The 26,186-nt window shown below is 40.4% G+C and overlaps 1 protein-coding gene across 1 annotated transcript in view; it reads left to right on the top strand.

Moving 5' to 3' along the window:
- The first annotated feature begins 7,357 nt into the window (after nt 1–7,357).
- Nucleotides 7,358–26,186, top strand: part of FAP (fibroblast activation protein alpha) — a 54,344-nt gene continuing 35,515 nt past the window's right edge. The window contains exons 1-8 of the mRNA XM_084643571.1: nt 7,358–7,574; nt 7,869–7,953; nt 17,882–17,977; nt 19,145–19,239; nt 19,375–19,449; nt 19,688–19,740; nt 20,672–20,744; nt 22,103–22,223. Of these exons, the coding sequence (XP_084499697.1) occupies nt 7,569–7,574; nt 7,869–7,953; nt 17,882–17,977; nt 19,145–19,239; nt 19,375–19,449; nt 19,688–19,740; nt 20,672–20,744; nt 22,103–22,223 (604 nt within the window). The 5' untranslated portion in view covers nt 7,358–7,568. The remainder of the gene's footprint in view (nt 7,575–7,868; nt 7,954–17,881; nt 17,978–19,144; nt 19,240–19,374; nt 19,450–19,687; nt 19,741–20,671; nt 20,745–22,102; nt 22,224–26,186) is intronic.

Below are 26,186 nucleotides of genomic sequence, written 5' to 3'. Positions count from 1 at the left end.
TGTGATTCCCTGATTGGCTGGCACTCCACATATAAACCAGGAAGCCATTTCTGGGTGCTTCTGCTTTAGATCCCACTCGCTGTGACTGGCCTTGATCCAAGATTTGCAGCTCTCAGACTAGGCTCACCTCCTGACCCTGATCCTGGGTTTACCGTATAAGACTTAAGACTATTGCTGATCAAGGCCCTGGCCTGTCCCAACCCTGATTCTCACCTCACATTCTCAATTTGGTAACAGACTCTGACTTTGTGTTTGTGACCTGGCCTGGCCCTGGATTGATCTGTTTCCCAACCCCATACTGAGCAGCTCAGTCCGTGCCCACAGGCTGCCCATGACCCAGCTCTGACCGTCACACTCTCCTACTTCCATGTTCCCGCTTCTATCTCCTTATTGTAAACCTAAAGATTACTGTTTTCCATGCTTCTCTCAAGTTTTTTGTCTGATAGTGTTTTCATTCACTTTCAGAACAGTTTTTGTTTCTAATTTTCGTCTTTTTTTTTCCCCCTTTTGCTCATTTGCTTCCTCCTTCTCTGACCCATCTTTCCTATGCTCCTCTTTCTTACTAGTTTTGTATGGCTAGCACATGTGGAAAGTAGAGGCAGCTCTGTGATGGTTACTCAGTGTACCCGATATCACATGCCTGGACACTGACTAACATTTTGAAGCAGGGAATGTTGAGACTAATGTACTGGAAGAAACAGCAGAGAGACATTGGAAGGGTCAGAAGATCTTTATAGCTTGTGATGTTACTCTTAATATTGCAACAGTTGCTGCTTGACTTCTCTGCTTATTACAACACATGCTTACAATGGTTAGACTCCGAATTAGAAAAATACACACTTATGTGGGATCATGGTCTTTTTGTTAACTTGTTGTCTTGGTATGTGTCATATGAGTTTGAATCATTTCCTCTGTGGAGTTCTGTAAATGCCCATCCAATAGAAGCAGCTGAATATTTAGAAACTGGCTGTTCTGATCAAATACTGAGGTTTGGGGGGGGCTTCCCCTTCTGTTTATTAGTATTTCCTCCTCTTGAGGTTTTGGGACATTTTTGATTGTGTCAGATATGCCCAAACATGGGGGGGGGGGGGAATTGACTTCTGCAAATCCTGATTGCGCTGGAACAGTGAGTATATGATTTGTTCTCCAAAACACAAGGGAAAGAATTGAAAGTTTAACTACAGTTTCCTCAGTGACCATATCCACTTGATGTTACTCAATATCAAGAGGTCTACATTATAAATACTTAATACATTTTCTGATACTCCGTTCATTTTTCCTAAAGACTCCCTCAAGGTTTAGGACCTTGGAAGTATAGAACAACTATTAATTACAAATGTTGATCTAAATGAAAGATGTTTTTCTAGCAAATAATTATCTCTCAGATACCATCTTTCTTCTAGAACTGGTCAAAAAATAAAGATGAAAGTGATCTTCATGGCAAAAAATTTAAGTTTCTTTCTTTTTGATACATTCAATGAGGGTGAATTATTATTTTTCATTCCCTCCTCCAAAATTTTTGTATTGAAAACCTCAAAATAGCAATTGGGATTTTTTTGTTGCCTGGGTTTTGAAAAACTAAAAATGTTGAGAATCATATCAGTGAATGTTATGGACGAATTGTTGCTTTTCACTTTTTTTTTTTTAATAATTTTTACTTTTATTGTGGAGGACAAAATTTCTAAGAAAAAATGTATTCTGAAACTTTCAGCTGGCTCTACTTTCATCACCTTATTAAGGATCACTACTCCTGTGCAGTGCAGTTCTATCCTTTAGGCATCAAAATGCCTCATGAATGCCTCATTTCTGCCTTTTTTTTTTTTTTTGGTCTTTGTTTCCTTTTCCAAGGAATTAGTCACTCTGAGGAGCAACACTCATCACTGTTCATTCTGTTTCTCCTTTGTTTCCCTCTCCCCTCCTTTTTCTTATCTAGATAATAATCAGTAATGAGAAAAGGAAACCCAGGCTTCAGATTGCAGTTGTTCCAAAGAATTTTGTCTGATTTTGCCTTTTTACTCTATCAGGGCCAGTTCAGACAATTGTGGTTTGAGCGTTGGCCTGCTAAACCCAGGGTTGTGAGTTCAATCCTTGAGGGGGCCATTTAGGGATCTGGGGCAAAAATTGGGGATTGGTCCTGCTTTGAGCAGGGGGTTGGACTAGATACCTCCTGAGGTCCCTTCCAACCCTGATATTCTATGATTCTATGAAATTCTGCCAAACCTGCAGCCCAAAGGGCCCCTGGGTGGTGGCAGCCCCACCAATGGTAGTTTGAAGATTACTGTTCATACTTCAGGCTTGTGTTGAGTAAAAGTTGCTTGATGCTGGCTGTGAGTTCCAAGGGGATAAGAACTCGAGCGCCCGTGTGTGGAAGGGTGTCTCTTCTCCATTTATTACTGCCTTGAGGCACAGCACAGCCCTGGTTCCACTAGTCACCTACTTTAGCAGGAAACCTGTATTTACTCTGTCTGGAGGACAGAGGTGTCTAGCTCTCATTCAGTTTCAATGAGATTGGGGTGCTCAGCTTCCTTTTACTACTTAGAAAATCCCAACCGTAGGAATATACTAATTCTTACCACAAACATACATGGCTATTCTGGACTCATTACTTATTCTCCCCCCTTCTCTTTCTACATGAACTCAACCCATGCAGTTTGCACAGTGTAGGAGTTTGGGACAGGTGAAGGGATCCGGACACTCACTGAATATTAGGCCTTTTTCGCTACTACCCAGAAAAGCAACAGCCAAGTCTGAATCCACAACAGTCAGTTAGATGGCACAGCTTTTTCTTTTCTGTTCAATTCCCTTGAGAAGAACACAGGCTATGACAATATTCTAACACTTTAGGTAAAGAATCTAATGTCCATTTCCAGGGTATCAAAGGTTCTTTCAGACAATGCCTGTGGACTAAGCTCCCAGTGGAAGTGGTGGAAATGGCACCTTTAAAACTAAATTGGAAAAAAAATATAGGGTATTAGAAGAGGGCTAGCTGGCTGAGGCTCAGTGCACATTAGACACAGGTTATATGCAAGGCTGGAGGCAGCGTCAGTGGGAATTGTATCAGCATCCCTGATTGAAGGAATGCAGCTGCCATGTGTGAGGTAGGTTCACAGTTTGGGGGTTTAGTTCACCAAGGGGGTGGCTGGTTGGAGTAGCATCAGTAGCCAAAAATCCTGTTTTTTGTCGTTTCTTGGTAAAGTGAGTGGAATCATTTACACCAGATACAAACTTTATCAAACATGTCCATGCCTCTGCCACCTCAAGAATAGAATACTGCAATGAGCTCTACATAGCTCTATACCTGAGAGTGCTCAGCAAGTTAACCTGATGCAGAATGTGGCAGCCGAGAGCAGGTGTTATCAACCAAGGTTATGCATACCCCTTGGGGTACACAGAGGTCTTTCAGGGGGTACATCAACTCATCTAGATGTTTGCCTAGTTTTACAACAGGCTACATAAAAAGCACTAGCAAAGTCAGTGCAAACTAAAATTTCACAGACAATGACTTGTTTATACTGCTCTATATACTATACCAGTGTTTCTCAACCGGGGGGTCACGATTTATTTTATAATTACATGAAGAAAATGAGAAAGTAAGCAATTTTTTTCAGTAATAGTGTGCTATGAAACTTTTGTATTTTCAAGTCTGATTTTGAAAGCAAGTAGTTTTTAAGTGAGGCAAAACTTGGGGGTACGCAAGACAAATCAGATTCCTGAAAGAGGTACAGTAGTCTGGAAAGGTTAAGAACCACCAGCCTAGAACACATAGTACAGATGTTTCAGGAACTGTACTTGGTGCCTGTGAGTTTCTGGGCAGAGTGCAAGGTCTTGGTTTTGACCCTTTAAAGCGCCTAATGTGTTGAGACAGTGGTTTGGGCCCAGTCAATGTAAGTGACCCTTATCTCCTTCTCCCTCACTACTACAATTATTAACAGCAGAGTCATTCAATCTGGAGGCCCATTGATTAATAGGACCAAGGGCCAATAAACACAGTGGGGCCCATTGTGCTAGGTGCTGTACAAACACAGAATAGCAGACAGTTCCTGCTCCAAAAGTTCACAGTCTTTACAGTCTAACTAGACAAGAGAGACACAGGGTGGGGGAAGTGGTAGAACACACAAGCAAAGTGAACAGTGCGATGGCAGACGTCCTCATGTTAGTGCCATGATTTGGGGGGGGGGGAAGGGAAGAGAGTGTGTTCAGTTAGGAGAGGATTAACTGAAAGGGGAGGGGAGGAAAGGGGCAAAGAAAGGGGAGAATAGGGTCAGAACAGCAGGTGTGGTATGAAACAGAGATATGAGACTGTGAGGAAGGCAGAGGGGAGGGGGTTGGAGCAAACAGTCATTCCGCACAATTAAAACAGTTGGAAGTTCTCTGAATGCCCAGAGAGCCGGCTTTGGCTGCTTCTCTCCTCCTGTCTGGAATATCTGATTGGTTCCTTTCTGTGGTTGTCCCCGAAGGCCACTACCACCTGGGTCCTAGTGCTCTCAGAGTGGGGAAAATTTCCCTTTCACAGTTCTGAGTCCTAGGGGGTGTCAATGGGAGGAGTGACCCCAGTCGGGCTCCATTTTATTGCTATAAAAGTTGGTGAGCTGCTGGCAGGGCATTCTCTGAGTAGACCGTCTACTCCAGAATGTCCTTTTCCTACTTTTTCAATATATCTGGGATCAGTTAAGCTTCAGGACTTGTCACAAAGCCCATAACTTCTCTAGGGCATTTGAGGAGGAGGTGGTGGGAGTAGTTTAGAAGGATTATGAGGAGATGCTTTATGTTGGAGGCACTGGAGGATGGGGGTGATTGTAGTATTTATTGGTTGTCAGTTATCTGGGTGATTTATTAATTTGAGTTCTGTGAGGGTACCCAGCACATACAAAGTAAGGGCACTTACTGGTGTGGTATTACAAATAAAATATTGTCTTCATTTTTAAATACATTAGTAAGCAATCAGGTAGTACTGGACTAACTGGCCCAAAAGATCGCTAACCCCTCTAGATCATGTAACAGCATAAGAGAAATGTTGTGTATAATCTACTATAGGTGTGATAGATGTGGGGTCACTTCCTGGGTGTTAAATGTACAGTTTCTCCAGCAGTCTTTGGCACTAGTTTAGATCTGTGAGGTAAGCTTCCTTGCCAAAAGGGGGAGACAGAGACAAAGTTGAGAATGTGGGTTGCTTGTTTGGCTGAGTATGGAGACAAAGCAGAGGAAAACGCACAGCCCCTCTCAAGTATGGCCTTCATTTGAAAAGCAGATACCAGCTAAAATAATTGATCAACTGAAGGAGGTAAGGAAGAAAGAGACTTTCTTAGCTGACTCATGTCAACACAGTATGGGGAAGAAGTGGCAGCTAATAGGTTTAGACCCTATTTAGGGTGACCACATGTCCCAGTGTTCTGGGGATCTTCTGGTTTTGGGGGGCTGTCTTGGGCTTTCAGATGGGTTTGCTAAAACTGAGTCAATTCCTAGTTCTCATGTGGTCATAGAGCTTCTGCTGTTGCTGCACTGGGCTGAGCCATAGGTTATGCTGCTCTGAAACAGCTCAGCTGTGCTTCACTAGCCCCTGCTTCTCTGCAGACCATAGATTTTGACCCCACTCTCTGCATGCTCTGGACTGGCTCCTCCATAGGCCACTGTCCAAGAGGGTTCCGGGAGTCTTGCAGACATATTTGAACAGCCTGGTCCAGTCCCATGCTAAAGTAATTAGGTGAAAATGTCATTACTGATTCTTTGCAGAGATGTCAGAAGAGGTCATCTTTTCAGTTCTGAACTTTCCTTATGAAGTATTTCTGTGCAGTGAGGGGAAATGGAAACCTGCAGCTGGAAAGACAAAGAAAGATCAATGTTACAAACCCCCCCCCCCCACACACACACACACAAAACACCCTGTATATTTGCTAAACCCACTGGCTGGCTGGTAGAGAAATCTGTCAGTACAGGCACTGCGTCACACTACTGTAAAATGCCCTATAGGGCCCCTTGCAAGCACCAGAATATGGCACATGCTGAGGCTGGGGCAGGAGATAAGAGGGGCTGTGCTGAGGTAGGGCCATAGCGCAGCACTCTGTGGGAGACTGTGGGCAGCTCTGGGTTGTGGAGCTATCCAAAGGCAGCCCAGGGAGGACTGCCATTACTTGAAGCAGCTGCCTGGGCTGCCTAGATTAAATGGAGGGTTGTTTCTATGGTGTTCAGTGGTCAGTGCTTAAGGTGCTTGTAAGACATCTATATTGTGTGTCCAGTTCCAACTGACTGTTCATAACAATAGCTAGAACTTTACTGCACTCACCTAGACTCCCTTGTCTGACCAACTTAGCCCTTAAAGGCACAGTCCTCAATATCACAGTTTCAGTATGACATTATCTGGAAGGGCTGTATCTACATGTAGGACTTTCTCTAATCTCCCACCAATGTTATTGCACTGGTGCAGCTCTGAGCATAGTTAAATGACACGAAGGTAAAAATACCTACAGCCAGTCTACGCAAGTGCTGTCACCTTTTTCTATCACCAGTGGAGCTGTACCAAAGCTAAAGCAATAATCAGAAAATGTGAGAAATGGCTGTCTGACTATATTTACAGTGTGCTCTGATTACAACAGTGTGATTTTACTTCTCTTCATTAACTTCAGTGAACTTTGGATCAGCCCCTGTATGCCTATGGGGACAAAAGGACATGCACTTCCATGATTAGAGCACTCATACAGCCAGTTGTGTGTATTGTTTGGCTCACTAAAATGAGGTGAATTGGGGGGGGGGGAGTGTTGTTTTTCCTTGACATTGAAATATCAAGCTTTTTTTAAAAAAAAATCCTTAGCAGAGCCAGACAAGGAAAATCCAAAGCCCATGGAAGTCAGTGAAAAGACTTCCATTGATTTCAGTGGACTTTGGATCAGGCCCATAGATGTTTCCCATTCAAATCTATAATGTAAAGTCTACTACACAATTATCATTTTCTCAGAAGTACATATAATAATTGTCTTCACATGCTAAAGAGATATTGATTTAAAGAAATTTAAAAATGTATGTACAGTATTTCTATTCCGCTCTCTGCATTTCTTATACAGTCTTCATTTCTTTTTTCTTCCAAAAACTAAACATATAGGCATAATATATACAAATAAAAATAAGTGCTTTACTTTTCCTTAATTTGTAACTTCATTGAGAATAGAAATAAGGTCATCGTCAATAGACTCTAAAACCCTGAGGTTTGCCAAAATACACTATACTTTTTAGAGGCAAACAGCATATATCAACCTTACTGTTGAGTCATAAAACCCCTAAGTTTCTGTAAGCAGATGTTGGTTACAGTTTACACGAAGAGGGAGAATATAATTACCACTCCCACAGCAACCCATGGGTCACTTCCGGGCCAAGAACGCTCCCAAAAATCTGTTTCTAATTTTCCAGAAAACCTTTGAAATTTGGCACAGTTTTCAAAAGTACATGGAAAAAAAAGTTTTCCTGAGGTTTGGCCTCTGAATGTGAAAGCAGAGCCTGCTGTTTAGACTCCTCTCACAGATCCACTGACCAACACCCAGCAGAAAGAATTTTCATTCTTTTAGAATACATCTGGAAAAATGAAGGTCAGTATGTGAACCAAATTCAATCTTTAAAAACTGCTGGATCTGTTGTTGTAACCTTTCTATTGTTGCACAAGGCCAGGCTCTAATCTGTAAGTATTTGCTTCACCGGAGAGAGGAAGAAAAGCAGTTCTAAATGTAGTACAGGAAGATTTATGCTTGTTGACTTGGATGGATGTCAGCAATAAACTAGAATACTCTTTCTTTTTGTGGTGGGGGTATTTAGTTTCAAACAAAGCCATAATATATATACTGCAGAGGATACTGTAAACATAATTATTTGTTTTTATCCTACAGACCCGGCTAAAAATCATATTTGGAGTGATCGTATGCCTTTTGCTTTCCTCACTTATTATGTGCATTATACTACTTCCAGGAAGAGGTAAGACAATTTATAGTGTAATGCATTGAAAAACACATCTTGGAGGTTGTTTTAAAATAAGTTTATACAAATTATTTAATTTTGTTTTAGCATTGTCCTGCCAGTGTTGCTATGGCTTTCTCAGCTTATAGGAATGTTTTACTGACAGTTTAAAGTTCCTAAAGAAATGAAGATGCCAGCATATGTTGATACAAGGAGCTCTTTCAAGTGAAAGGCACCTGCATTAACTTTACCATGCTTGACAAATAATGTGCTTTGACAGGGCTGCAAACATAGTTTTCATCATACTCCTATTATCTGTTAGCATTTGTTTTTGGGGCAGTGACACTCTCATGATCTATCTGCTTTGGATTTGGGGAACTTGCATTAGGTTTCAGATGGTTGAATAACAATTGTAGACGATATTTTTATAATAAATTATTAGCTCAATGCACTGCTTTTATGAGTGGGGAGGAGGCTTGATTAGTTTATGACTACTTACAAATGACTTAACATGTTTTGAATGAAATATTAGCCAGCAATGTGTTTCATTATTTGGCTAGCTCTGTGAGGTTTGCAGATGTCTTATGGACCTGTTCCTCCCTGAGCTAATTACTGTAGCTCCATATTAAAATAATGGGTTTTGGTATGAAGATTCGGACATGTGTGGTCTTAAATTCAGGACCTGAGTGGCAGTGGCCTATTAGCATAGGCAGGTTTTCCAGGTGAGGTGTCTTATACAAGCTATCTAATGTATCTAAGTACTCGCATAGCCCCCACAGTAACTTAGGGCATGGCTACACTTGCAGATGTAGAGTGCTGTGAGTTAAACCAGTCCTCAGAGAGCGCAGTAGGGAAAGCGCTGCAGTGTGTTCACACTGGAAGCTGACAGCGCACTGGCGTGGCCATATTTACGGCACTTGTAGCGGCATTAGGAGCGGTGCATTGTGGGCAGCTATCCCACAGAGTATCTCTTCCTATTCTGGCGCTGTGGCCCCACAGGATGGGAAACACCACCGCATGGTGGTATCAAACCCAGGAGCAAGACCTGACCTCCTCTTCCTCCCCATGTCACACTCCCCAGGGGCAGAACCCAAACCTTCCCCTACCATGTCACATCCCCCTTGCCCACCAAAAGGTTTTAGTGGAGTTTATGGCATTCTACTACAATAAAGTTGCCCATCCATGATATAGAGGTTGAATAATGATGATGATAAAGTCTCTCAGTGAGTTTAACAGATGAGCTACAGTTAGTTATTTTGGGTCTTGAGATGACACCAAAGACCAGTTTTGGACCTGCAGCCCCATCTACAAGTGCCACGGGTGAAGACTATTGTAGATGGATGTGCACTGCTTTTAGCTTTACGCCTTGCACGTCTCTCCTTGACTGCAACAAGCTGGAGTCTTGAAAATCTTTCAGTCCAAGGTGGCAGAGCTGTTGCCATTGGATCTTGTCGCAGGCTTTTGGGTTCTCACAACAAATGTTTTGGTGGCCTCAGAGTGCGGCACCCAACTCTTGCTGGTGGTCACTCTGACAATTTTTCTTAAAATACTTAATTAACCTTAGGAAAAACAAATAAATATGCACATATACATGTCCAAATCATTGTGATTTATTTATGTAGGAGTTTTTTTGAAGACTCAATGATAAAAATACTCTACAGTTGTCTGTTCTTTACTGGACCTAAATACAATGGAAACACAAATAAGGTGCTTTGCATGTTCTTGTTTATTTTGTTATTGTTATTTTCTTTTGCTCTTCCGGTTGTTGTTTTTTTTTTAGACTTGTTAGCTAGTAAGTCTACTGCTGTGAAAAGTGACACTTGTATGTTAATATCACTTTTCACAGCCTCCCAGCTAGTTACTAAATCTGCTGTGAAAAGTGATATTAATAAACATACAAATATCACTTTTCACAGCAGACTTTCTCAGCCCCAGCAAGCCAGAGAACAAATTAAGCCCTGGATGGGGAGGCAGTGGAACCATGGGTGATAAGGGAATTGATGGGGGACTGAGGGAGGCAGCAAAGGCTAAGGGCGATGGAGGGTGGTGAGCCTGGGGCTAGAGGCCTCTGCTACGTGGCCCGAGTCCAGAGCCTGCTGCTGCACAGCCTGGGGACAGAGTGCGAAGCCCTGCACCCAGGGGCCTGGGACAGGGCCCAGGGAAGCACCCCAGGGGCCGGAGATGGAGCCTGAAGCCCCATGGCTGGAGCCTGCTGCCCGCCACCCCAGGGCTAAAACCCAATCTCACCAACCCCGGGAAGGTAGGGAACTCACTGGCTGTCTGCTTCTCTAATTTTTGTGGCTCCAGAGGGGGGAAGGCCTGACCCTTGCTGGTGGCCCTGGGAGAGGGGCTGCTGCTTTGCCCCCTCTCACAATCACTACCCAGGAGGATGTGGCTGTGAGAAAAGACCCTGGTGTCCGCATTTGAGAAATACTTGTGGATGTTGAGGTCGACATTGCGAGATTGGAGGATGGCCTTGACAGAGTCTTTGAATGTTTTCTTGGTCTGCTCCCGAAGAGTTCCAGTCTGCAATTTTCTGTAAAAGATGGCCTTGGGTATTCTACTGTCAGACGTACTGACCACATGACAGAATCATCTCAGCTGCACTCTCACTGTAAAAGCTTCAATGCCTGTGATGTTACAGCACTGAAGGACCTTGGTGTTTGGAATCAAATCTTGCTATTTAATTCCTTTTATCCGCTGTAGATGTCGTAGGTGGAATTGATCCAAGCTGTTTATGTGGTGTTGCTAAGTAGTCCACATATCGCAGCCACAGAGGAGTGTGGTGGTGATGATGGCACAATAAACATTAGTTTTTGTTTGCAGTCTCACCCAGCGTTCATTCCAGAGATGATGCTGAAGTCTTCCGAAGGCATTGGTGGCTGCACCAAAGCACTTTGTAATGTCGTCATCAATCTCATGAAACGACACTGCCTATGTAGCAAAATTTGTCAACGAGCTTGTGTGGAGCATCATTGATGGACACAACTGGCATAGTTGCAGTACTTCTCAGTTGAGGCTGGACCATGACTTTTGGCTTCTTTAGGCTGATTCTTAAGCCAAAAAGTTTTGCTGCATGCACAAAGCAGTTGAATAATAATAGGATTGAACCTTGTGAGGCTCTACAGGTGAGGGCTTTGGAGATGGAGGAAAAGTTGCCATAGCAATCTACTGGGTTCAGTCAGATTGGAAGGATATGAGAAATTTCACAAAGTTCCCCTTCATCTCATCAGATTCTTGGAGGTGAGAGGAATATTTGGTAAGGAGTATGAGATATCACAAAGAGGTCCAGCTTAATGGATCTGGATGTATTTACCTTGTCCATGGACAAGTGCTGGCTTGGCATCAAGCTCTGCCCAAAGCCTCACTGAGAGGAAATGGGAAATGCTAATACCAGATCAAACAAGTGATTAGTTCCAATATCCATCAACTACAGTGTCCTGTACATCAGTCTTCAGTACCAGATGCTTTAGAGGAAGATTCAAGAAATTCTGTTTAAAAACAATTATGGGTTAACTCATCCATATGTAAGTATTTCCTTAACCCCAAGCAGTTAGCCTTTGGTATTGTCCCATCAGCATAAGGGTTTATACTCCTTATGCTTTTTTTACCCTAGCTAATGGGACTGTGGATGTTATCTCTATCGAAATAAAGATCCAGTTTGTCTTTGAATCCTTCTGAACTGTAGCTCAGTTTCCAGAGACAGAAGTGTGAGTTTTTTGTGGCTGAAAATCTTGCAAGTCAGACAAGAACAGGAAATATATGGTGAGTCAGAATTTTATGTTTCGCAACACTGCTTAACTGTGAGAAGTTCTTGAAAGAGGATTAACTCCATTGGAGGCTTACGTAGGAAGAAAGCTCAATTCCCTCTTCCAAAATAAACAAAAAGGTATAATCTGTAAATACTAGATATATTATAAGAAGAATTTAATAACAACACTGTAGGGGAAAATGGCCATCAAGTTTGCTAATGTAGAACTAAGAAATTCACAATTTTTCTTTTGGAGAATTTAACATAAATATGTAGTTGCAGTTTATGTGATTTCCCTGTATTTCTAATTTTGATTACATGGCTATTCTAATACTTAAAACTTGTGAAAATATGAAATATTACATATTTATAATGAGAGCTATCTTTCCTGTTTTCTTTAGGAAACTAATATGTTGTGGCTTGAAAACTGCCAATTTTCACTCAGAAATGCTCACCCTCTTTATAAAACTTTATGTTTTGCTTAGACTCTAAAGTCTTTATAAGACTTTATGTTTTGCTTTGCCTACTATGACTCCAGACCTCACCTTATCTCCTGATCTCTGGCCTTGACTCTTGCCTCCTGACTCTAGCCTGGTACTACCTCTGATCTCTATTCTCTGACTCCAGCCTAACTCTAATCCTGATTCCTGCCTCCTGACTCTAGCCTGGTACTACCTCTGATCTCTATTCTCTGACTCCAGCCTAACTCTAATCCTGATTCCTGCCTCCTGATTCCAGCCTGGTACTACCTCTGATCTCTGGTCTCTGACCCTCTCCTGACTTTGACCCCAAAACATGCTTACTGAACCCGGATCTAGTAATTCCTCCAACCCCTGCTTATTGACTACCATCCCTGATGTGTGGACTCCAGCCCAGCTGTGGCTGATAGGTCAGACCGCCTACGCCCCAGTCCCTTACATTATGTCTGCACACCCACCCCCAAAAGTACAAGTGAATATGTAAACCGGAAAGGATACTATTCAATCATTATGCAGGCCTGATTGCCAATAGAGGAAAGTTCACAAACAGCAACTTAGGATACACTAGTAGGGTGCATGATGCCCTGGAGATCTGGAGATTCTGGAGATCTGGCGTTTTCAAATTTGGATAATCTGGGACTTTATTCCCTACCAATAATATGAATATTAAAGGGGTGTCTAGTGACCACCATTATTTTGGGAGATCCAGTCTATCTATAACGTACTGCCCTGGCTCATGAAACCCTCCCCTGGTATGGAAGCACCTGGCAGAAGGTTAAATTACACACACAGCAGTTGATGGATGGTGGTAGAATGTACATTTGTTCAACTGAAGGCAAGATGCTGCTGCCTACAAAGCCGTTTGGATCCCAGCGTGTATAATGCCATTAATGTTCTCCTGCAAAACATATGTGAGGATGGGGGGAGAGCTTTTGCCAGGAATGGGTTGATGTCTGTGCTGGTGTAAAGGCCTGTATATGTAGCCAGAAAGTGCACCTCTGAAAACTGATGCTGGAGCCAGGAGAACAAAGGAACTAAGGGTTGGTTTGTGCCCACATCCTTGATTGGGAGTGGGAAATGTGATTATGATAATAGAACATGTGCGCACAAAACTAGTGCACTGTGTCAATTTACCTGTGAGAGAATCAAATTTATGTATTGTTAATCTGAAACTTTATTAAAAGCTTGGCTTTGAAGTTCCTGTCTCTGTAGCACTCATACATCAAGGGATTGGACAGCAAAATAGAAGTAAAACACACAACTTACAGTTTGGAATACAAAAGAAATATGCAATGTAATGGTCATATATTGTCACAGTTAGATCTGTGCATAGAGCAATGATTAAATGTGGTAATGTTCAGTTATTATGAGGATGGAAAATGTAGGGCAGGTGTCAAGATTATGTTGTAAGACAGAATGGCCAGCACAGCATACTATGTAGTACACCATTCTGCATAACGTGACGTCACTAGGAGTGTTGTCTGTGCAAGGAATGCACGTTGACACCTTCTTTATAAAGGCGAAGGAACTATAGAGAACTAAAATCAAGACAGTGTGTTTTAGAAGAGAAAGATTGTTTGAGGGTCAAGGACCTTTGATTTCTATTGCCAGGTCTGCTACTGATTTCCTATTTGTCTTTGGACAGTTTGCCTCATCTCTTTACCCTATTTCTTTGTCTACACAATGAGAATGAAAATAGCTACTTACCTAATTTGGAGGGGCCTTATAAGGGTTAGTCAGTGTTTGTACAGTACTTTGAACATGTAAAGCACTCTAAATGCTAGTATATATTTTGCATGCCTATGAAACTAAAATAGTGATTAGATCAAAGTGAATTTATTTTAGGAAATTATGGGCCTGATCAGAGTTGTCCCAGCAACATAATCCAAAATGAGGATTCATAGGTGCTGGAACTAGGTGTGCAAGGGGTGTGGTTGCATCCCCTGGTTTGAAATGGTGTCCATCATATACAGGGTTCACAGTTTGGTTCAATGGCTCTCAGAACTCCCACTATACAAATTGTTCCTTCACCCCAGAAAGGATTAAAAACTCTCACAAAAGTTATGGAAGGCTTTGAAAGATGAGGAAGAAATGAAGACACGTTCTTTCTTTGTGGAACATGATTTCAAGGACTAATTATTGGAATGATCTTTAGTTATACAAAGGAGTCAGAAAACTGCAAATAATTAAAGCTGCTGCCTTAATTAGAGCATTTAAATGTCTCTTCAGTTGCTTGTGAACAAGCATTCAAAATGATAAGTAGTCAGCAAACTGGAAGTAAGAAACACTGGCATTCAATTTTCTTAAAGTGGGATGCTGGAAATTTAAGAAGAAATGGATACGTTTAGCAGTTGTGCTAAGTTAGCAGTTGTACCAAGCTATGGGAGAATATACTGCGTGTGAGAGTGATGTGGTTAAAAGAGTATTTAAAGAGTCTAGTCAGTTGATGTGAGAATTAAGACAAATGGAGGTCACCAGCTTGATCAGTGGTGCTGTCTGTATCCTTTGTAAGAATTCTATTCTAGATTCTGTAACGACCTTTAAATAAATACAAAGATTAAGAATTTTGCCTGATAAAGGTATCAAATAGGACTGCAGGTTTTGGCCCTAAGAGTGCACAGTTATAGAAATAAATCTTATTATTGGGTTTCTAATAGCTTTAAAACCATAATTCACGTACAGATTTTAATCTGGAAAGTACATGGTAAGTCAAGACATTTTAAGTATCCATTCATTTGGTGTTGAGAGGTGGTGGTGAAGAAGCTGATTCTTGACAATTATTTAACATCATTTTACTAAGAGTTTGTAATTTTCCCTTCTTTTTACTGAGAGCCTTAATCTATTAAAATATTATCCTGCTACTCACAAGGAGAATTAACTTCTTCATGAACGTATATGGATATTTTCTGAGTTTACTGCTAGCTCAGTGGGTTTTTGTTTTGTTTTGTTTTAGTTTTTGTATTTATATGTTTTTGCCTGTGGATTGTCATTTACTTTTATTTAGCTTCACAGCTTCCTTCTGCATTAGTGCAGGCAAAAACAGTGTCAACAGTTAATCTGACATATGTGTTCAACAGTAAATAAGTTACTTAGCAGAAGAACCACGCATTGTCATTATAAAGTATACCATAAAAGTCAATGCAAAGCAACATTTCACAGGGAGTCAAAATGTGGCCTTAACAGAGAGAGGAAATAGAGGCAAAGTTGAAACTGCAGTGCAGTAAATCATCAGGACTGAATGGCATTCACCGCAGAAAAAAGAACAGGAGTACTTGTGGCACCTTAGAGAATAACAAATTTATTAGAGCATAAGCTTTCGTGGGTTACAGCCCACTTCATCGGATGCATAGAATGGAACATATAGTAAGATATATATATATATATATATATATATACACACATACAGATAAGTAATTAGCCTCTAACAGTTTGTATGGTAACTTCCAACTTATCTGTATGTGTGTGTATATATATATATATATGTATCTCTTACCATATGTTCTAGTCTATGCATCTGATGAAGTGAGCTGTAGCTCACGAAAGCTTATGCTCAGATAAATTTGTTAGTCTCTAAGGTGCCACAAGTACTCCTTTTCTTTTTGCGGATACAGACTAACACGACTGCTACTCTGAAATCATTCACCTCAGAGTTCAGAAAGAAAGAACAGGATGAAGCAGCAGAGATACTCTCTAATAGCCCAATGCTGACCCCATTGAAGATAATGGCAAAAATCCCATCGATTTCAGTGGGAGTAGGATTAAGTCCAAGGAGCACCCAAAGAGTGGAAAGCTGCTTATACAGTGGTAACCTTCAAAATCAGAGCAGAAGGAGTACCTAGGATTTACACACAGATAAGCCCTGACCAGAAGATGACTGCCTTTATCAGACAGCATTTCTCGTGTCCTGCACATTGCAAGTGTTTTGTGTAATATTGCTGGAAGGAAACCCATAGATTTTTTTTTTTTTTGCTTCTCATGAATTAACCTTAATATCTCATATTCCTTAACTTTGCACTTACGTGACCCAAGGCTTTCAGTATTGCTCTCTGCTGATTCACACTGATACATTTTTTGTTTTACCCCAAAAGCCCCAAACGGTGGTTTAATGCGTGTTAGCTTTTTAAAAAAAATTTTTTTTTTAAAAAACCAACCACATCTTTTGTGCTTGGTTTTTAAACGAGTGTTTAAATAGTCAGTTCATACATCAATAACTAGTTTGCGAATTAAACTGTGTGGCCCTAGCAAAAGCAGCCAAGTTTGCAATTGCAACAGGCTGTAATGAAGTATTAGAGAGGCTGACTCCCTTCCAAAATCATTACAAATTGTGATTTTCAGCAGCAAATAAACAAATTGTTCATTTTACTACATCTGCTCTGGCTTGGCTGGCAATTCAAACTCAAATCTCTTGCCTTTCTTTTAAAAATATCTGTCGTAGAACTACCGGATCAGATGAAAAGCCCAGCAGCAGTCTGTCCCCTCAGCACTGATGACCTCCTCTGCACTCCCCACTCAATACAGACACACGTTCCAGCTCCTCTCCTATGAAATTATGCAGAGGATGTTAACTAGGTCCATTCCCCTATCATCTGTTTGGCAGCTTGTTTCTATTGCTCTTTCAGCCTCATCTTCTCCTCTGTCTCTGAGGTGACTTGGTTTTGTTTGATCCCCTCCCATTATGCCTCTGAAGCTATCCTCCTCTCTGACTGGGAGCTCAATGGTTCTGTGACTGACGTCACTCAGCCCATCCCTGTTCTCCCTAGTCACCCTTGTCTGGCAGACAAGAAAGTTAACAGATAACCTAGGACTTCTGTTCAGTAGGATTTTCCCAGGCACCTGTCTGGGCACTGTGAAGGGGAGGGTGGAGAACACACGTTTGAGCACTATTCAGAAGCCCATTTATGTAGTGTCGTATGCCTGGCCCACTGGGAGAATGGTGATTTCTAAAATTCAGTTTACTAGATTTATGAAATCATTCTCCAGTTTTATTTCTCGTTCTGTATATGTGTGTGTTGCTTTCTTCTGGCTACATGAAGAAATAAGCATAGGTGATGATAATCTTTCAAGTCTTATATCCATCTTCTAACACTTGGTAAGAACATTGAAAAGCTTGTAAAGAGTGGAACTGCCTGGTTCAGGGGACTGGTCATGGGATACGGAACCTTTCACCTCTCAGTTGTTGGTTGAAATCTAGCTGTGCTGAGCAACGATTTAAAGTGGCTATTTGACTCTTTGGTGGCCCAGGTACAGGGGCTTATTTGAAATCATATAGGGGTTCCTGTAACCATTAAAACAGGCATCTTCATACCCTGCACAAGTTCAGGAAACCCTGCCCTCTTTAAAAACTGTTGACTGCCCCTGGTAATGGTGTGGGGAGGGGTTCTCCTGCCTTCATAGTGTCTGCAGCTACATAGATCCATCTCTGTTTATGTGAAATGAATTCTCCTCGGTCTAGTTCCTAGCTTCTTATCCCTTGAGGCAGTTCCTCCAGAAGAAGGTTGAAGGATGCTGTCAGGGCAATGATGGAAAGCTTTCCCTGGTGCTGCCTCTGGTTTGCCTGATCTGGGAATTACTGGAACACTACATTCTTCAGGGCTTCTCACTACACTAAGTTTCTGGAATAGAGGAAAAGCTCAGCTAGCAACAATTTCTATTTTGTTTCTCAATCTACACAGATGTTATTTAATAACTCTTTCCTCTCTCTACTTTATTTCTAAAGTTCCCAACCCAGATGACAATCCTAGGGCTCTTACATTGGAGGATTATTTGAATGGGAAATTTCAGTACAAAACATTTTTTCCATACTGGATTTCAAGTAAGTGAAGATATCTTTTGTGGCTACGTATAATTTTTAATACGTATCTTCTGGCTGGTTTACATAGACTGAGGCCTGGTCTACACTAGAAAATTAGATTGGTTTAACTATGTCAGTGAGGGGTGTGAAAAATCCATACCCCTGTGTGGTGTAGTTAAGATGACCTAAGTGTCCGTGTAGGCAACTCTAGGTTGATGTAACAATTCTTCTGTCAGCCTAGCTACCACCTGTCAGGGAGGTGGATTACCTATGCCAAAAGGAGAAATGCAACAGCATCGCAGCAGTGCCATTATAGCATTTTATATATAGACAAGCCTTCAGAAACATATTTTTATTGTACTTGCTTCCATTAGATGCACTGAACATACACTGAACATTCATCTCTTAAAGAGTCTGTTTTATTTTATCTTTGGTTTCACTGAGCTTTTATACTTTCAGTAGATAATGACTGATAATCTTTACCTACGGGCCCTTAGTCACGTTGAGCACTCTTGTCTGCTCTCTTATGGTAGAAAATTGTATGCCCTTGACACCTGCAGAGTCCCTTTGAATGAGGCCTGTTTGTTCAGGTTTTGCATAGGAGTTAAGGATTTGGCTCTAAGTGAGTTCTTTAATATACAAAATAAATATATGAAGTTAAGTATTAAGCACCTGAGTTCAGTAGCACATGTATAATTAAGCCAGAATTTGGCCCAGATGATCCTTCTTCATATTGTGCAGTGCTAGTGTTATCTACAAAATCTGTATACAGCGGAGAATGGTCAGGTGAAATGCAAAGTCAGGATTTTGAATCTTCTTCCATTAGTGAGTTTAAATTAGACATCCTATGTTACGGACCCTAAAATGGGTCAAATCCTGGCAAGTTTGGGCAGTCATAATTCAGAGCGGAAATTGGCTGTGAAGTAACTGCCATATCACTGGTTGTGCAGTGTAATTTCAGCACATATCTGAGTGTCCAAAGACTAGATCGTTGCATAATTGGGTGCTGTTATGGAATTAAAAAATAAGGCAAAACTTATTTTTATACTGATTTCAAAAGACATTTGTTCTTGAACTGCTCATCTGCCAAAGAGGGACTATACTCTGATAAACACTTTTATTTCACAATATCTTCTGTGTAAAGATATTGTGAAATAAATATTCCCTTCTCCCCTCTCCCCCCAACAGGTCATGAATATCTTCATCAGTCAGCGGAAGATAACGTTATTCTCTATGATGTTGAAACTGAGGACTCAACTACCATCTTGACTAATGACACGCTTGTATGTATCATTTCCATTTAAAAAATAAATAGAATGTTGTTGTTTTAAAAACTTCCATGTAAATACAAATAGATTTAAATATTCAGATATTTAGTGTATGTGTACTAGAATCTAATCAACTTCTCAATCTTTCAGAGAAAAGTTAACGCCTCAAACTATGCATTATCAGCTGATAAACAATTTATAGTTCTGGAAAGCGATTACACAAAGGTAATTCCTTTTTTTGATTACTTGGCTGAAACTTCTGCCTTTTAACATCTGATATTTTATAGGTTGTGGTAACATATTACTCAACATGAGATCAAGAACCATTAATAGTAGGTTAGAGAGGTGAATTAAATTAAACTACCATATAGCATAGGGTGGTGTGTAGGCCCCAGGGGAGCACTGAGAGGCATTATACCTCAGAGTTGATCATATTTTTTTCTGGCTTACTCATTTTTTGCAGCTTTGGAGATATTCTTATACAGCATCATACCACATTTATGATCTTCAATACAGGTAAAGCCTGATACCTGTTTCTCACATAACTATAGCCAAATACTCTAGATATGTGCTTGCTAGCATTTCCATTAGAAAGCTCTCTTCTGATATTAGTATTGCACTGCACTGTTGTTGCTTCAGTCTCTCAAGTTGCCAGCTGTTTGCTTGATTAGCTGGTGCAAAATTCAGAAATTACCCTGAAAAATGTGTACTTTGGGAAAATCCCCCTATCTTTTCACCACTAGGTATCTTGGGTCTATCTGATCTGTGATTGCCTGAATCTCTGACTACTCAGAATTTTCTAGTCCCTCCTTCTGTCCTTTATCCATCTTCTTTATTTATTTTTCCTTCCATTCTGACTGCTCTTTTACATCTCTGGGAAGGTGCTGGCAGGGAGTTGAAGGCAAGAGGCTGCTGCAGCTTGGGTGCTGAGGAAAGCCATTGTACATGGTACTGCAGCTGTTCTCCTGAAGTACACAGGCACTGCTGATGCTTTGCTGGCTTCTCATAGGTGATGCCACATAATAGGTCCATGGAACTTCCATGTGATCACATGATTCACAAGTCACTAGAGCTGATTCTAATAGTAATGCAGACTGTACAGTATAGCAGGTGACTTAGTTTCCTGTGCCATACTTGGACACAGGTTAAGACTGGCATTTCAGGCTGTTGGACTAAGGGCTGCCTGACCTGTGCACACACAAAATTTGCTAGCATATGCAAGCCCTCATGCATGAGTCACATTATTTTATGCCTAACTGCTTGGTTTGCACAGCAAATGCAAGTTTTCTGACACCAATTTTACATTGTTCACAAAACAAAAGCTGTTAAAATATTGTACTTTTGTGCTTTTTCTTTAATCTGCCTTTTATATATATGTACATTATTACGATCTGTTTGCAGTGCAGGCAATAGCTATTTCAACTTCTTTCCTTTTTTTTTTTTTTAGTAATTTTGTAACAGAACATCCGCTTCCACATAAAATTCAGTATATATCCTGGTCACCCGTTGGACACAAATTGGTCAGTAAAAATAATGAAGTGCTGAAATAATGTAACTTTTTCATGGAATAGAATAGATTTATTTGGTTATGTGGGTTTGCTTAAGCCCTATTTTCACAGGCCTTTAAATTGTGTTTATCAACCATACTTAGTAAAGATAACAGTTTAGCTAGTCAATATGGAAGGGGGAACACCGTTATAGAACAACCTGTTCTAGCCTAAAGCTTATGTTTTAACGGCTCATAAACAGTAAATAATACCTAACTTGCTATTGTCCCGTAATTTATTTTATCAAGAACTTTGAGCACAGTTCATAGTTAAGACATTTTCTTAGTAAAACACTGAAGAGCAGTTGCACTCTCACTGACCTCCAAATCTGACAATGGAAGAAGAGAGGTCAAACAGGCTACATGCTCCACCTGAGAATTTTGAGTGCTGGTCATTTAAAATGCAGTGCAATTGACATTTTACTTTTATGTTATTAAATCAAATATTTGTAGTATCAAGAAACACAATTTTCTAAGAAATTCCTCTCATTTTGGTTTGATGCAGCCGTCCTGGCACACCCTAAACTCCCATTGAGTTTACTAAGAGTTTGAGATGAACAAGGGCTATGGGATCAGGCTCCTTTTTTTGTAACAGAAATGGACAAATGGGTTCAGCTAAAATAAGAACCTTTGTTCAAATCTCAAACTGAATATGAACTGAGCCTTTTCTGAATTTCCAGTAAAGTCTGATTGCCTTTTAAAATTTATATTATAGACTCATGTTTTGTGCTGTACTTGCTGATCCCAGCTAGGATCAGAAATAGAAATGTCTGAAATCTCACAAGAAAGCCTGTTCACCTGAGATTTCTAGCTCAGTTGAAAGATACAAGAGTTTCAGAAAGTTTGAATGAGTTTCAAAGAGGACTACAAGCTTTTCTAAACCTAACTGTATCTTGGAATCCTTTGAAGCTCATTTATGACGAATATTTCAGGATTTTTTTTTCATTCAATGTACTTTCCAATACAGCTAATGGGAGTTAGATACCTGCATCAACAGTTTAAATATAGCAGTTTTTTCATATTGAGAAAAATTCAGTGGAGTTACTGTGGATTTACACTGCTGTAACTGAGAGCAGAATTTGGCCTTCAAATTGTAATTTACTTCCATTAGATCAAATCCAAACCTAGTCCCACAGGAGGTACTAGGTTCTTGGGAAAATTTGCAAAGGCTTCAATTGTAATTTTACTTGACTAAGGATATCCAGATTTGGCCTATCTATTTTACTTTATTATCATTTCTAATGTATACACAATAGCATTGACTGTACAAAATTTGGTCAGACCTTTTTCTATAATTGTATATATTCCTAACAAATAAATTCTCATCTTTAGGCATATGTGTATCAGAATAATATCTATTTGAAACAATATCCTGAAGATCCAGCTATTAAAATAACTAGTAATGGAAAAGAGAATGTAATATTTAATGGAATTCCTGACTGGGTCTATGAAGGTAAGTTAATATTGAAAACTGCATTAAACAAGGCAGGGTTTGGTCAGAACTTAGATGGGAGAACACCAAGCAACATCTAAGTGCAGCAAGAAACGGTGTTGGTGATTTAGTATTTTGCAGTCTTCTCTCTAAGTCACTAGTGAGCCTGTTTACGCATATGATGTGCCAATCACCTTAGTAATTATGCACTGTCCATGAGCCACCCAGTGAGGGTCCCAGTTTCCAATGAGATGAGAAATCAAAGGCCTGTGATCATCCAAGATACCATGTCACATTTCATAATGTGATTTCATAAGAGTAGAGATGTTAGCCGCAGTGGCCTGACAAAATTTCAGCTCAGGAAACTACAGTCTCTGCCGTTAAATTTTGCCTATCGCTTCAGTTAGATACGTAACTTCTCACTTCCTCCCCTAAAATCTCTGGTGTTGTGCAAGTTGGTGCTGCATTTAGAGCCCAGAGTTTGCTACATTTCAGTTGGGAGTTTCTGCCAGATTAAGACATCTGTAATTTTCACTGGGGATCCACAGCAGACTTTCTTCCTTAGATGCCTTCCAGCAGGAGCTGTGCCAGCAGAAGCCACCTGAGACCATGGGCTGAATTTAGCCCTTTGTAAATATTCCTTTCATCCACTGTTGTCTGACGTGATCCTGTAGTGCCCTTTTGGGGTGGCAATGTTCAGTTGGGTGCAACTATCCAGTCCTTATTAGTGCAAGGAAGCTGGGGCCTTATTTTTGTGGCTCCATGCCAAGCCTTTTATTCCTCATTTTCACAATTCCTCCTCCTCCTCACACAAAAAATTATCCCTACTAGATAGGCTCATCTTCCCTTCCTTAGAACCATCCTTCCTTAGAACCCGATGCCCTTTGGAGCACTGGTTCCTGTTTGAACTGACCAGGAGGCTAGTACAGCAGAGTATGTGCAAAAGTTTTCCATTGAAAAACAACACCACTACTTCATGTCTTGTGGTGACTTCAAACCAAGATCAAGATTCAGACTCAGTCCAGCAAGAAGTAGCTTGATTTGCTACCACAAAGCCATTGGGCTGGCCTATTAATAAATATATTTGCCTGCGCTAATCTTTTGTAAACCAGTACCTCTCTTGAGCCTGGAGCACTTACATGGACCCAAAGATCGGTGGACTTGTTTTGAGATTATCTTTCAGCTTCTTGTTTCACGACATGCCAACGATGTTCTGATGTCTCACCATATCAGCACAACCTGCCCTGTGTTGTTCCTTATATGCAAACAAGTACAAGCAAAAGATGGGTTTCACTTCTTGTAACTAGAGAAGTGCAAAAGTAAGGTTGAACAGAAGAGCGCACTGTTATTGCAAAATCCTATCAATATATAGGAGGGAGTTTTAGAAGGCTGGGTAGGTGCATTGTTTTTTGGGTCCCAGCAGTTTGTAAGAGATCCTACATTTTGGGAAATGATAACTAATAATTGCCTACTTTTTATTCTGTTGCAATAGAGCAAGGGGGCACCTAAAATTAAAGAGTAGTACATTTAGAATCCGTGAAAGGGCATGTATTTTTACACATCATATAATCATTCTATGGAGTTCACTGCTCCAGTAGGTCATGGAAATGCATACTGTAGCTTTATTTTGTAAAGGAGTGGGGAAAACGTTATGGCATTTAATATCTGTAGTTATACAAGTGGTGATAATGATACTAGTAACCAGACGTATTACTTCAGGACATAAATCATTTACCTGTCCAGATCAAGAAGCAAAAAGAAAAGGAGTACTTGTGGCACCTTAGAGACTAACCAATTTATTTGAGCATGAGCTTTCGTGAGCTACAGCTCACTTCATCGGATGCATGCCGTGGAGACTGCAGCAGACTTTATATATACACAGAGAATATGAAAAAATATCTCCTCCCACCTCACTGTCCTGCTGGTAATAGCTTATCTAAAGTGATCATCAGGTGGGCCATTTCCAGCACAAATCCAGGTTTTCTCACCCTCCACCCCCCCAGGTGAGAATGGCCCACCTGATGATCACTTTAGATAAGCTATTACCAGCAGGACAGTGGGGTGGGAGGAGATATTTTTTCATATTCTCTGTGTATATATAAAGTCTGCTGCAGTTTCCACGGCATGCATCCGATGAAGTGAGCTGTAGCTCACGAAAGCTCATGCTCAAATAAATTGGTTAGTCTCTAAGGTGCCACAAGTACTCCTTTTCTTTTTGCGAATACAGACTAACACGGCTGTTACTCTGAAACAGATCAAGAAGGAATATCCTATCTTCCTCCCCCCTCAACCTCATGCATTGCATTGCACAAAAGTCCAGGCTCATTATTAGTTTCTGCCTTCTTCTGGCTAATCCCAGTACCTGACCAGATAAACCAGTGGTCTGGTGCAGAATGAAAATCCTTTTTTGGTGTTTAGGAACAGAATGAATCCACTTTTAAAAATCAACGATACACCAATTTGTTAAGGTATTTTTCTGACAGGAAACATGAGCTTTTAATGTACTGCGCATAATTTATTTTTCCACAGAGCAGTGTTTTGAATAAAGGGAGGATATTTTCCAATCAGTTTCCACCTGATTCCCATGCTCACTACCCCTTCCTTCTCTCCTGATCACACCCAGAATTCTTTGCTCCTTCAGAAATGGTGACTGCCTTTATGCTGCTTCCAACGGTTGGGACAACCTCATAATTACTATTCACTAGGTCCCATCCTTCATTTTCTTAAAAGTCCACTTCTAAAAGAAGTTCATGAAGCATTCCAGCTATAATGAACATTATTGTGCACTGGATGATGTTAACCCTTCTTTATGTAGATACAGATCTGAACCATAGCACTGGATCCGAATACCCTGACTATTGGGAGTTTAAACGTTGTGGCTTGGGCACATTTTTATAATGTATAAACAAAATTCTGGATCAAAACTCACTTAAATTTGGGGGGAGATTGGATCTGGATCTGAACTTTGCAGATGAGACTCATGTCTCTTTTATACTTATTTAATGGCAATGAAACTCAGGGAGAGTTTTGACTTCAATGTGAGCAGGATTAGGCTTCAATCCAGCAAGACACTTAACCATATACATAACTTTAAGCATATGAATGGCTGACTTAAATGGGTCTCTCTGCATTGTAACCTTTTGTAACTTTTATGTTGAAATGTTCCCAATGAATATTAAGTTGTTAAAGATAAGGGTGCAATAAAACATAATTTAGTTTTCAGGTTCGCACCTCCAGGTTGGTTACAAAAATGTATTTAGTAGACAACCACTAAATAACAGTTTAAATGATAAAAACTAAATGTTATTAAAAAATGATTAGTTACGCAAACTGGCATGCAATTATCACTTGAACACTACTACAATTATACTTACACGCAATAGTGTATTAATGAGTGATCATCAGTCCAGTGAAAACAGAGTGGAATACAGCCTTGTCATCCTGGAACCTAGCGGTGCCCGTTTGATGTTAATTGGAGCTCTGCCCAGTAGTAACAAAACTACTCTTATAATACTAATTAACATTAAACCTACCCACTACCCCCTTCACATTTCTGCCAGCTTCTTATTGGTTCTTTACATTACACATGATTTAAATTAACATCTGCACCAATTGTCTTTCCCCTACTATCAATATAGATAGCATTTTAATAAAACATTCACAATTCTTAAAAACACTCAGTAAAGTCTGTGCTAAAACCAGTTATAACTGAAACATAGCCACTATATAGCCTTGGGTCATGTCCTTTCTAACTTCAATTTTCCCATTTTATTATCTCCAACTTACCTATACCTTTTCTCACTCTAGTCATCTCAATTTTCCCTACTCCTCTATGCTTAGGCTAACTTAAACCAAAACCAAATTTCTACTTAACATAGACTACAGCATGAATAAAGTTATTAATCATAGAATATCAGGGTTCTCAGGAGGTCTTCTAGTCCAACCCCCTGCTCAAAGCAGGACCAATCCCCAATTTTTGCCCCA

Source organism: Lepidochelys olivacea (assembly GCF_965140295.1).
Source record: "Lepidochelys olivacea isolate rLepOli2 genome assembly, chromosome: 11".
NCBI lineage: Eukaryota > Metazoa > Chordata > Testudines > Cheloniidae > Lepidochelys > Lepidochelys olivacea.
Note: the sequence above shows the minus strand (reverse complement) of the source record. Positions and strands in the feature narration are given on the sequence as shown.